Source organism: Eucyclogobius newberryi, unplaced genomic scaffold (assembly GCF_026437365.1).
Source record: "Eucyclogobius newberryi isolate DKJ021-1_F unplaced genomic scaffold, fEucNew1.0.hap1 SCAF_2, whole genome shotgun sequence".
NCBI classification, from domain to species: Eukaryota; Metazoa; Chordata; class Actinopteri; order Gobiiformes; family Gobiidae; genus Eucyclogobius; species Eucyclogobius newberryi.
In genome coordinates, this window is record NW_027315834.1 from 15,720,741 (window position 1) to 15,734,023 (window position 13,283).

General features: G+C 39.9%; 2 protein-coding genes across 2 annotated transcripts; both read left to right on the forward strand.

The window, feature by feature from the left end:
* Positions 1–113: 113 nt before the first annotated feature.
* fgd6 (FYVE, RhoGEF and PH domain containing 6) lies at positions 114–10,328 on the forward strand. The gene is made up of 21 exons (XM_072453712.1): positions 114–394; positions 1,389–3,357; positions 4,792–4,903; positions 5,016–5,083; positions 5,164–5,194; positions 5,980–6,131; positions 6,328–6,484; positions 6,586–6,673; positions 6,828–6,878; positions 6,970–7,028; positions 7,103–7,174; positions 7,240–7,308; positions 7,500–7,583; positions 7,722–7,801; positions 7,881–7,983; positions 8,126–8,269; positions 8,346–8,448; positions 8,530–8,621; positions 8,698–8,826; positions 8,948–9,096; positions 9,172–10,328. The coding sequence occupies exons 1-21, from the start codon at positions 385–387 to the stop codon at positions 9,212–9,214; spliced, it is 3,765 nt and encodes a 1,254-aa protein (XP_072309813.1). The 5' UTR covers positions 114–384; the 3' UTR covers positions 9,215–10,328.
* Positions 10,329–11,549: 1,221 nt separating this feature from the next.
* On the forward strand, positions 11,550–13,086 carry ndufa12 (NADH:ubiquinone oxidoreductase subunit A12). The gene is made up of 4 exons (XM_072453717.1): positions 11,550–11,715; positions 11,932–12,017; positions 12,550–12,637; positions 12,812–13,086. Exons 1-4 carry the CDS (start codon positions 11,564–11,566, stop codon positions 12,987–12,989), a joined length of 504 nt encoding a protein of 167 aa, XP_072309818.1. The 5' UTR covers positions 11,550–11,563; the 3' UTR covers positions 12,990–13,086.
* Positions 13,087–13,283: the final 197 nt, after the last annotated feature.

Here is a 13,283-nt window from a genome sequence, read left to right on the forward strand (position 1 = left end):
GATATGATTTTTGTTCTAGTTCATCCGTCGTGATAAAATGAACATTGCAGCTTGGAGATATTAATACATTTGTGTTTTTGAAGCGGCCTACTAAAGAGTCAACAAGGTGGTAATGATCTGTACCGGAAGTATGTTGCAAACACATCTAACTTTACTGTAGGAGAATGCACCGTGGCTGAAAAGTTTGAAAAATGGTGAAACTGTGAAACCCTTTTTTTTTTCTGTGGTTGGCGATGCAAGGATAAACAACTATGGCTGTGTCTGATTTTGTCTTGAGGCTGTTTTTTTACTGACAATAATGTCGATGAGGAGATAGGATTTTTTTCTCCTTGCAATTTCAAAGAAACTGCAGTAACTCATGGATAAAGGAGTCAGTCGGGAGCCATGAGCGCAGGTTTGTTCAACAAAAACTCTATAAAACTCTTGCAACTCTTTCACTGAAAAAAACTGTCAAATAGAAATACTCACGCAATTATCAGATTGTTTGAAAAGGCCCAGACTAACGTTATCTCTTGCGCTTGTATAAACACGTTCCCTCTCTTGTTTTGGTGCGAGTTGCAGCTGGATATAACGTCGTCCTTTGTCGTCTTATACATCTGCCTCCGTGTAAAAGTAGCCGATGCAGAAATTAATCGGTGCCGTTTTGCATTTTCATTATGTATAACAAAAAGTTGATCCCTTGTTTTTTGAATTGTTATCCCTACGTTTTCGTTTATTGCTGCGTTATACATAGCATCTTTCCGCTGGGTACATCGTAATGGTTTAAATAGGCCTGTCTGCTACTTTGTCCACAGCTGGATGTTTCCCTGCACTTTCTGCTTTTGGTAAAGATCTTGGGGAAACATCCGCTCGACTCCATTCTCGTGGTGACGGTCAGCCATGAGATCCAGGAGTAGTCAGCAGCAGAGCGGAAAAATGACCCCTAAACCTTTGATATTCTTACTTTCGCGTTGTTTCTCTTCAATTAAATCGTATTGAGCGCAACATTTAAAGCCAGAATTGGGGAATCAATCAATATATTGTAATTGTTGTTACACATGAACATACTTCAAGCCCGTTTGAACCCACATTTACCTCTAACTGGTCTAAACGGCAGATAATCCCTGCTCTGAAACTGTGATGAATTCTGGGTTAGTTACACCTTTTTTAAACTTTTAACGGTTTTCAGCTTCTGGTTATATTTAACATTTTCAGGTCCCATTTAAAGGATATCATATTTAGTTTTAAATTGCTGATCGCTATGGCAATGGTCATAATTTTCCACCAGTCTGAAACCTCTGAATTCCATTAATTTGGCCACATGTTTTCATTTTATTTGAATTACAAATGTATTTATGTGTTTAATCTTAGGCCATTAAATTACACATGCTTTTCTGTTTTTTATACAGGTGTGAAAAAACCTCCCTTAGCGCCCAAACCTAAGCTCCCTGTCTCTACCAAGCCGTGCCCCCCGCCCATCGCTCCCAAACCTGGGGTCCTGACACAGCCTCTTGTCTCACAGCCGTCCCCTTCTACTCTCAAGAGACCCAAACCGGCTGTTGCCCCCAAACCCTGTCTTTCCAAATCTACGTCATCACCATCCATTTCACACCTGCCAAGCAGAACCAGTGAATTTCATATCACACCAGACACATATAAGACTTTTGAAGATAATGTTCCACAGCTCAATAAAAAAAATGGGATTTTATCAAAGACTGATAATAGCGAACCAAATTACATCATTCCTGTTTGCTCGTGTGGACTTCAGGTCTGTTCCAACTGCAACCATGTTCAAAATGGAAATGCCACTGAGGCTATGAAAGATTTGCACAAAGACATTTTGCTGAATGATATTTTTTCAGAAGGATGTGGGTCAACAGAGACAAGGCCCCAAGGAGAGCAGGAGGAAGTAGAAGTTGGTGAGAAGGATCAAAGTGAAGCTATTCAGAAAAGACCTAAGGACAAACCTCAAAGACAGAAATACTCAGATAAATCATCTGTAAATCAAGATCAGGATGTCAAAGGTCCAAATATTTGTGAGCAGGGAAAATCAAACACACATCCCAATGTTGAGACCCCTACAATAGTCAGTCAACCCTCCGCACGTATTATTGTAGATGTTTCATCAACTGTAACACTACATGGTTCTGGAGAGTCTGCTCAGGTACTAGACATTGTGGAAGACAATGTGGAAACACCTTTGAGTTTGTACCTGGATTCAGAGGTCCCTGATCCACCAAGTAAACCTCTACCAGTCCCTCAGCCACGTAAATTCAAGAAGCCAGCATTTGTGAGGCAGGACGGTGTGGAAACTGTTACTTTCAATCAAGAGGGACAGACACATAGTCAGAGGGATGAGGAAGAGGTTAATTCGTCACCATATTTCTCTGTAGGCTCAGAAGCAGGAACGTTTTCACTTGACATAAATGGGACAAGACAAGACTTTATTGGGGACAACGAGTCAGATGCTCCTGTCCCTCCCCCTCGACAGACCTCCTTGTCTCCAAGCCTGCAAAGAGCAGTACACCTCACACTTCACAAAAATACCTCCAAGTCTCTAGAACTGCTTTCGGCCCCAGAGAAGGAGGTAGAGCTGCTTCAAACCACTGAAGACGAAGAGGATGGTTACGGGGATTTTGCACGCTACCCCGTCACTCACAGTCTTCCAAAGCAGGTCAAACTTGGATCCCAGCCTCATTTAGAAAGAAGAACCTTTTCTGCAGAGGACCATCCAATACGTAGGGCACATAGGGCCCCACCACCTAGAAAACCTCAGAGACACAGCCTGCCCGTGCCGCCTCCTCCATCCTGCTGCCCCCCTGCGCCTCCAGCACCCCCACATGCAGGTGCCCCCATGAGAGATCTGCCTGCACCACCACATGAGAAATCTGCATGGAGATTCAGCCGACCATCAGTCACTTTCTTTAGCCGACAGGTGCCCACTCGGTGCAGCATGCCATCAAAAAGCCGGGTCCCGCTAATTGGGAGCAAGCAGAGGGCGCGGTCTTTCTCTGCAGCTGACCTGGCAATTCGAACAGACCCCCATAGGAAAAGCATGTCTTTCCGAAAGCTGATTGAATTAAGGCTTTCAGTAAAGATGCTGCCCAAAATGCTGACAAAAAGCTCTCTAGATTGTACTAATGTGGAGTCAAACTACACAGAAAAACAACTGGAGCGGACTAACAGTTGCATTGGGGATATACATGAAGACGGAGAAGACGCCGCAGAGTATGAGAATGTACCTCTATATGAGGAGATACCGGAGTACATGAACCTGCCATTTCACAGTGCAAGACTGGGATGGCCTGATGGTGATGCGGATGATATCTATGAAGTACAAGACCCCTACCACAGGTGCCATGACAGCGACTATGAAAGGTATAGTACAATGTAGACAGACTGCAAAAACAAGATAGTACTCTGTTTAATTGCAACTAATCACTTAATGAGTTAGTGCACCTCACTTAATTTTGTCATGGTATAATCATTTTCTATTTTTATTAAATCATTGTAAGGAAATGAGATAGCCAGCTGCTTAAGATGACAATGTGTTGGTGTACATGCGCAACATGCGTAGATGATGTCTAGGGTTTTATTTACAGTTGTGTGAAAGTCAACCTTTGGTGACAAAGGCATTGAGTTTGAATAGAGCATTGATGTGCAGCAGGTCAGCCTGTTTTCCTGTGGGTTATTTTCAGTGGCTACAGCAGGAAATGTCTGAGAATCGCAGAAACGCCACACAGCTCTTGAGAACAGGGAAAATAGACTTTCAGCAACCGCCAGCCTCCTCCTTCTTATGCTGCCCACACTTGGACCATGTTTTACCTCCTCACAACTCCTCACATTGTTGACCTACACCAAGTTGTTTTCTTCAGCTAGAAATCATATTTAGCTCTGAATCACTCTGTGTCATTGAAATGGAGGGTAGGGTCAATACGCTGAAAACACTGTTTTTATTGTAATATTTTAGAAATTACATTATATAGGGACTATATAGGGATTACTATATAGCCTGGATGTGATATGTGTCATATCAGCAACATTACACTATACCGATAATTATAAGATCATAAAAGTAAAAGTGAGTGATGTGATATTAAAACAATTACAATATAGTCTGTGTCTTAATTTTGTTTGGTATGTAGTGATTGGAACGTGTCCATGTGTAGTGTTTCCCAGGCATATGTGTCTGTTCAGTTTATCTAGCCTCAGGCTGTAAACAAGTGGAGCTCTGTGCCTGACCCACTATGTTGGAATGCTCTCCAAGAGAAAGAGAGAGGGACTTGACCGTGTATTGAATTTTAGGTAAAAGAAACTGTCAGGAAACAAATACGGAAGAGAAAGAAAAACCTCAAGCTGGAGGCAAGAAGACCTTTTCCCACCACTGGTGGATTAACTGAAGGCAATAAGAGATAAACACAACAGCATAAAGAGGCTAAATTAGCTCATGCAGTCATTTTACATTACCATTACTGAGAGGCAAATTAAATATTTAGTGACATAAAAGTTTCTCAACTGGCATGTCATTTGCCTTTGATGCATGCCCGAGTCCAGACCAAACTGATTGAGGGGGCATCCGAGCTTCAAATGTGTGCTAACACAATACATTTCCATGCAGTGACATTCATTTATTGCCTCTCCCCAAATGAGCGGGCAAACACTTTTAATTGTGAGTGCAATTCACCCTTTTGCACCCCTGCAGACCCAGACCAGCCTTGATGTAAATATTTAATGTCATGAACCATGGCCAGTTCAAACTTTATTCTCAGCTAATGCTTTCTGTGTGTGTTGCATGTGTGTTCTGACACCAAGTGGTTGGATGAGGCAGGATGTTCACTCTGAAGAAGATGAAATCCATAGCTCTGATGAAGAAGATAACAGTTCAACTTCCAGCAAAGAGCATTTGAATGAAGTTGACCGACAGGTAACCCGCCTTTGTGTCATTCATGAACAATTTATTTATTTACCTTTATCTTCTGTAAATGACCTCAAGATTTTATAGTGTTTTATCTGGATATCTTTGTATTATGTTTTAGCTTGAAGAAGAAATCAAGCGTAAGAAGGTGGTGCACATTGCTCAGGAGATCATGAGTTCAGAAAAAGTGTATGTTAAATTTTGTTGCACAAAACATTGCAAACTGAATGTTTGTGAATTATGAGATTAAGTTATTGTACATGTTTTAGGTTTGTTGATGTCCTGAAGCTTCTTCACATAGTAAGTATAAGTTTGTTAAGTTACTTTTGATGAGTAAAATTGTTTTTATTCTATTTGTTTTACATCCAGGTCAATGTTTGTAGGCCCAGAGTTCCTGTTTGGAAAAGTTTTTAATGATAAATGTATTTGTGTCGCTATACACACATTACAATTGTATTTGAGATCATTCATTCTGGGATGATTATGATGATGATAAGGATAATGTTGGGTTGGTTTTAAAATAATTGTTCTGTTGTTGTTGCTGTTTGCCCCTCTGTCAAGAACAAAGTCAAATTACATTCTTGGAGATGCCTTCTTCAGGAAACACAGATATTTTCAGTTGTGTTTGAGGATCTTCAGCTTACATTTGTACTCAACCTTGTAATGCATTACACATTTATAACAGAGCATCAAAAGTGGTTGGTTACAAAGTATTTTAGCTGCATATTGGACAGGACAAAACAAAATGGGGGAATGGGCTTTTAATGCTTAGTTCTACTTAATATTGAACTGAAACTCATGCAACTGTTTTAAACCAGAGATAGAGTAGTTATCACCACATGATATTTACTGCATGTCAGTGGAAATAAAGCTGGGGCAGGGATCCTGAGTGGCCTCCGTGCTTCCTTCCAGGTGGATGTGTGTTGGCTCAGTAGATGGTGAAAGTGCTGACTGGACTGTGACCAAAAGCACAAATGCTTTGGGCAGTTAGGTTCTGCTCTACAGGCAGAAGATTGTTTTAATGTATCTAACTACCGGTACATTCAAGCTTAAGCTATCAGATATAATGCTCTATGTTTCCGCAGGACTTTCGGGATGCTGTTTTCCAGGCAACTCGTCAGAATGGGAAGGCTATTGTAGAGGAGCGCATCCTTAACCAAATCCTGTATTATCTGCCTCAGCTGTATGAGCTGAACAAAGACCTGCTGAAGGAACTGGAGGAGAGAGTGGCTCACTGGTAAACACATGCTACTCTTGTAATGCTGGCTTTAGTTTAGCAAAAGATCTGAATGTGGAGACAGACATGGTCTATTCTGGACAGTGAACAACTGCATTTCTCCATTTAAATAAAAACAATGCTTTTGTGTATAAACCATACATTCACATAGTACAGTATTTTTTGTAACAATCTTAATATTTGTGTTTTAATTTAGGACTGATCACCAGAGATTGTCTGACATCTTTGTCGAAAAGGGCCCTTATCTAAAAATGTACTCCACCTACATTCGTCAGTTTGACATCAATGTGGCTCTGTTGGATGAACAGTGCAGGAAAAACCCAGCATTTGCTGCTGTTGTTCGAGAGTTTGAGGTTTGGACGCTGTTAATAGGTTTTGGGTTTTTCAATAAAACTGTTTAAATGGGAAAGGTCTGTGGCAGAGTGTGAAAGACTTTTTGTTTATTTTTACACAGATGAGTCCAAGATGTGCAAATTTGGCTCTGAAACATTACTTGTTAAAACCAGTGCAGCGAATCCCCCAGTACCAGCTTCTGCTCACTGGTAAAGTCTAAGTATTGTTTTCTGTACATGATTCATAATGTCTGTAGTTTACCCATAAACTTCATAAAGCTTCATAAGACAAAATGTGTGCACACTTTGTTTTGCTTTCCCTCACCTCTGGCCATAAACGGTTGAATATGTATTTTTAATGTAGATTACTTGAAGAATCTCTCTGCTGATTCGGAAGATCACAAGGACACTCAAGGTGAAGGGGTTACAGCATTTTCAACAGCTTTGGTAGGATACCAGACTAATTTTATCCATTAACTAATATTGCCCTCTCAATATGAATGCAGCTGCGCTTGGTATAGTGAAAGAAGTGGCCAACCATGCCAATGACATTATGAAACAAGGGGTAAGGACTGGGATTTCAAGTACTCATTTTCTGCAGCTTTGCATTAAGCTTTACATTAACCTTAACTCTTGCAGGATAACTTCCAGAAGTTGATGCAAATTCAGTACAGTCTCAACGGTCAGCATGAGATTGTACAACCAGGAAGAGTAAGTCATCAGCATAATTGTAATGTTTCTATTTAAGAGGACTTAACTTAACCTCGGTCCTTCAGGTGTTTTTAAAGGAGGGCACTTTGATGAAGCTGTCCCGGAAGGTTATGCAGCCACGAATGTTTTTCTTGGTAAGACTAGGATTACCAAACATTTTCGACAAGAATGTAATGAAACAAATGTATTCATTACATTTATCACTGACATTGTTGATTCATTTCTCACTGTGGCCCTCAGAGGCAACCGTTGTTGTGATTTTGGGCCTTACAAAAATAAATTGAATTGAATGGAATTACTAATGTCCTCTTTTTTATTTTTCAAGTTTAATGATGCCCTAATGTATACCACACCAGTCCAGTCGGGGCAGTACAGACTCAACAGTATCCTCTCTTTAGCTGGAATGAAGGTAATAAAAAACACTTTCAGTGCTTCATGGTGTTACTATGTGGTAATTGTGTTCATTACTATACAATGTGCCTTAGATCCATATCTACACTGTCCAGTGACTTCATAAACGTTCATGTATGATCCATGTGTTGTATAGGTGAGCAAACCCAGCCAAGAGGCCTATCAGAACGAGCTGAATATTGAAAGCGTTGAGCGTTCTTTTATACTGTCTGCCAAGTAAGGACATTTTTTAACAAATAGTGTGATTTGATTTGTCTATTTACAATAAATTATTTTGTCATTTATGTAATTTTAGCTCAGCTTCAGAAAGGGATGAGTGGTTGGAGGCTATTGCCACAGCCATAGATGATTACACCAAGAAGAAAATAACATTCATATCAAGTCGTAGCCAGGAGGAGGTACACACGTTTCTGTTGAATACTGCTCTATACTCAAGGCTAATTGTTTTTGTATTATAGTCATGAAAATTACATGCTAATAATGCTGTTGCTAAATATGAACGACACACTTCATGTGCTATTTTTTTTAATCTGTGCTAAGACCGAGGAAGCTGCAGACAATTGGGCCCCGCTGGGTTCAAAAGCTCCCATTTGGATCCCAGACCTGCGGGCAACAATGTGCATGATATGTACCTGTGAGTTCACACTTACCTGGAGGAGGCACCACTGTCGAGCTTGTGGCAAGGTACTGCATAAAGTAAACAATACACAAGGGACACCAACATAACTCTAGTCTGACTATATTTATTTCTGTGTGAAAGGTGGTGTGCCAGGCCTGCTCCATTAACAAGTACTACCTGGAGTACTTGAAGAACCAGCCAGCACGTGTTTGTGACCAGTGCTTTTCTATACTACAAGAGAACAGTATGTTTCACATAAACTTTTAAGATGAAGACCATGTATACTGGATGTTTAAAACAAAATATCTTGGTTTGTTACCTTTAGAAGATCGTTGTGCAACATCACTGTCTCCAATCAAAGCTGGAGCTTTTTCCTTTACTAGGAAACAGAAGAAGATTCCTGCTGCACTAAAAGAGGCATGGCTTTTGTAATAATGTGCATCTTAAGTTTAAAAAGACCTGTTTCGCAATACTATCCCTTATTTACTCCTAGGTTTCAGCTAATACAGAAAACTCTTCAATGAGTGGCTACTTAAACAGATCCAAAGGTAACAAGAAGCAGTGGAAAAGGTTGTGGTTTGTTATCAAGGATAAGGTCCTCTACACCTATGCAGCCAGTGAGGTATGTTGATATTTTTGATCACTAATAATTACTGATCAAATGGTTCTTTAATTATTAAAGAACCATTATGTGTGTGTGTGTGTGTGTGTGTGTGTGTGTATTAATACAATTTAAATTGCAGGATGTTGCAGCATTGGAGAGTCAGCCTTTGCTAGGCTTCTTTCTGCGAGAAGAGAAAAACGGACCTGCACAGAAATTGCAATTTAAGCTGTATCACAAAAACACACTATTTTACATCTTTAAAGCAGATGACATACCGACTGCACAAAGGTAATATGGGTAAATCAAGCCCTGAGTCAAAGTGCTACACATTAAATGCTAATTCTTCTACTGATCTATGTTTAGATGGATTGAGGCATTTCAAGAGGCAATGATACTTGAAGAATAACATCCAAGAGGGACTCTGAAGTAGTGGCAACCCCATAATAAACTCAGGCGAACTCCAGTATGGACTTCAAGCAGGAGCACTACATGTGAGTGGGAGGCTATGCAAAGTAGAATTTGGCCCCGTCTTTCTGTCGGGATGGAGGCCAAAGATATGCAATTGTGGTTTGGAGGTCATATTCAAAAGTAAGATTGTGGAAATATCTTTGTGTCAAGTAAATTAGTTAATAAGCTAAGACTGTCAATTACCACAAAACACTATAGTTTGCTTTCCCATTGCTGGATAAAACATTTGTCTGACATTGGATATAATAGGAATGGCCAAAAATGTTGTGCACGAATTCTGCAAAGAATGAAAGAAGATTTTAAGTACTATAAAGCACCTACAGGTTATTAGCATGCATTTATAGTTGGCATCTGTCTTTACTAAGTAGCTTTTTAAAACCAAGGTATTATTTAATGCAAATATCATTTATAAGTGTTCAATTTTAGTTTTTTACTGTGAATACTAGGCATATCCTAAGATATTATGCAGGTTGTGCTCTTTAGAGTTTTTTTTTTTTTTTAACTTACATTGTCTTCCTGGTGAAAACTGGAACTGTGGAAATTAGTGTGAAGGTATTCTATATACAATACAGATCAATTCTTCATAGGCATTGGCTAACGGTGTACATGAATGAGCTACACAGCATTAAACAATGCTGTATTTGTATCATGGGAGTTTTTGTTGCCACTTTTTGGAAGTCAGGGTTAAATTATTTCGATTTTAACACCTTTTTGCTGTGGAAAAAACAATCACTTGAGAAAAAAAAAAGAAATGGGATTTTTTCAAAGTGTGTGTGTGTGTGTGTGTGTTTTGCTTTAACAAATTGTTGGTCTGTAGCATTTCACATTTGTCTTTATGTTTAAAATGTTTGGAGGGAGGTTTGATATCGATGACTCTTCCAATTCTTGCACTACATCTTTATAGATTTATAGCAGAAAAGTGCTGTTTATTTCTTGTGAAGGGGAAGCCAGATTTCCCCACAGTTGTAAAGTAAAAAACGTTTTCCGTCATTACAAATTAACCTTTTCTAGAGTAAACTGTCAGGTAACAGTTTAATAAAATATGATTATTCGTTTGTTGTCTTTTTTTTTTTTTCTTTACATTTCAACCTTCAATAAGTATTAAGTGCAGAGCTTCTCAAAGTGTGAGGCACGCCCGTTTGAGGGGGAGAGCACATGTTTGCCTCTGTCTGTTTCTCCTCTCTCTCCCAATCCTCTATTCTGTTTCTCCTCTGTCCCTCCTAAGTCCTCTGTCTCTCCTGTTTCTCCTCTGTCCCTCCTGTGTCCTCTGTCTCTCCTCTGTCTCTCCTCTGTCCCTCTTGTGTCCTGTTTCTCCCTGTCCCTCTTGTGTCCTCTGTTTCTCCTCTGTCCCTCCTGTGTCCTCTGTTTCTCCTCTGTCTCTCCTCTGTCCCTCTTGTGTCCTGTTTCTCCCTGTCCCTCTTGTGTCCTCTGTTTCTCCTCTGTTTCTCCTCTGTCCCTCATGTGTCCTCTGTCCCTCCTGTGCCCGCTGTTTCTCCTCTGTCCCTCCTGTGTCCTCTGTTCCTCCTGTCTCTCCTCTGTCCCTCCTGTTTCTCCTGTGTCCTCTGTCTCTCCGCTGTCTCTCCTCTGTTCCTCCTGTGTCTCCTCTGTCCCTTTTGTGCTCCGCGCACGCGCTTCTGTCCTAGTTCCCTTCGCGCTTATCTCCCTCCCTGTAAAAGTAAATTGATAAGGTTTCGCTTTTATTTTGGTAACATCCTGTGTGACCGAAAGTAACGGTGAAGCGAGAATCTACTCGAGATAAGAGTGGAGTCGAAAAGACTAAGCTACGAAAACATAGAAAAACGTTGTGAAAGTTAAAAAAAAAAAACAGATACGCAGTCGACTTGTAATATGAATGAATGTATTATTGAACAATTTCAAATGTGTATTTTGCAAATGTATGGAAAACAGTTATGCCAATGTAATGTGCTAGTAAGAGTGAGTATACGGACACAATGGAAATTGTCATTCAACCAACGTTGACACGGAATGGAAACAATAAAAACTCATTAATCCCCTTTTAGAATCTCTGCTACTGTTGTATTGTTGTGTTTTAGGTGTTTTACGCTATACCTAAAAGTAACACAACAACACCGCGCAGAAAGCAGTCTGTGTGTGAGTCTGTCCACAGTGGTAATCCACTGTGACGAGAAGTAACGTGAGTGCGTCTTCTCTTTGAAACGCCCTATTTACCGCAGCGAAGCGCCAATTCTGCACTGTTCCAGAGGCTGTGATTTTTTTTAATCTCCCAAGGGGGGCGCGCCAGGAAAAGTGAGAAGCTCTCTGATTTATGAAGCGTGTCACGTTGACCCGTTCTGAAGACTGGTCCGTCATTGAAATAGTTCCGTCAAAGATGGCGGAGTATGCTAACATCGTCCGAAGGGCTTTGGGACAGCTGGGAGGTCACGGAGGAGTCAAAGGATTACTGGTGCAGTTTTTTAGGTAATAAACTTACTTTTCTGTTCAACTATTTTGTGTGTAGTAAAATATTTTAACACGTGAGTTAAGTGGCTGATTTCCCTCTTCTGTTAGCAGTAATGCTAAGGACTCCGCATAATAATAATAATAATAATAATAATGCTGTTACTAGTTACAGACTCCTTTTGTGCCCAACTTTGAAATTGTATATATAAATATGCATATTTATGTGTTTTACAGAGCGAATGATGTAAAAACGGGAACATTGATTGGTGCGGATAAGTATGGGAACAAATATTACGAAGATAAGAAACATTATTTCTTTGGTGAGTAAAATAGATAAATCGCAACACAGATGCACATTCTTCGACTTTGTCTGGTTCATATTAAAGTACATATTTTATGAGGATAGCATGTATCATAGACGTAAAGCAACAAAATGGAGGTGGAAAGCCACCTGCATGATTCCATGTAAATGGAAAGTTAAAACTACAGTTCAGGACATTAATGAAATTCAACGTATTCTTTTGGTGACAGCTGCTCACCGAAACATGTCAAGGTAAGAAAAAAAATAAGTTGAAACATTCTCCATGGAGAGTTTTATGCCATACTGTGGAGTTTTATAGCCATTTCCATGGAAACAAGTAAAGAATGCTCCTCTAGGTCAAGTACAAGTTAGGATTGTGGGGATACTGACAGTAAGGATACATGGTTTTCCATGCTACTGCATGAACATCCAACATGAATGAGAAAAAAACGACAACATGCTGTTATTTAAATCTATTTTGTTTTGTTCATATTATACCCACACAGCGGAGTTCATTTGAGCTAAATCAATATATATCTCTGTTTGTCAAGGACGTCATCGCTGGGTGATCTACACCACTGAGATGAATGGAAAGAACACTATGTGGGAGGTGGATGGGAGTATGGTGCCGGCTGAGTGGTAAATGCAAATTACATTATGTTTTACCATAACTTTTTTGATGAAACGCTTCTTTATTTTGTCTATTGCTCTCTGGTCTTGTTCTGTGTTTTGTCTTTATATGTTTTATGTGGGGAAAAAATAAAATGAAAAAACAAAAAACTGTTGAACGAATTACAATGTTTTTTGTGTTAGGCATTGTTGGCTGCACTGTATGACAGAGAATCCCCCCACCACACACCCACCGGAGCCTAAGAAGTTCCTGGCTGAAGTCCATCAGATCAATGTGAGTGGTTCCTCTCAGCAATATGTTCCTTACCCAACAACACGCAAGAAGATCCACGAGTGGGTGCCTCCAAAAGCCACACCTTAGTAATGCTGGACAGAATTGTCACTTTTCAATGTTGTAATGTATATTAATGGCCACAGTGTTCACCTTCAAAATAAAATCTATTGTAATTTGAGATAAATGTGTTTTGTTTTATCTATGTAGTCTACATGACCTTTGGAGACAAAATCCAAACTCCAACCATGTTGGTAATATTCTATTTAGTTTTTATTTAGTTTTAATCTTAAGACTCCTGTGAGGCACTCTCTTTAAGTTGTTTAAACTGGCAGAATGCCACCCTTATCTCAGTAACTCAGGCAAAGAGCTTTGCAGTATACG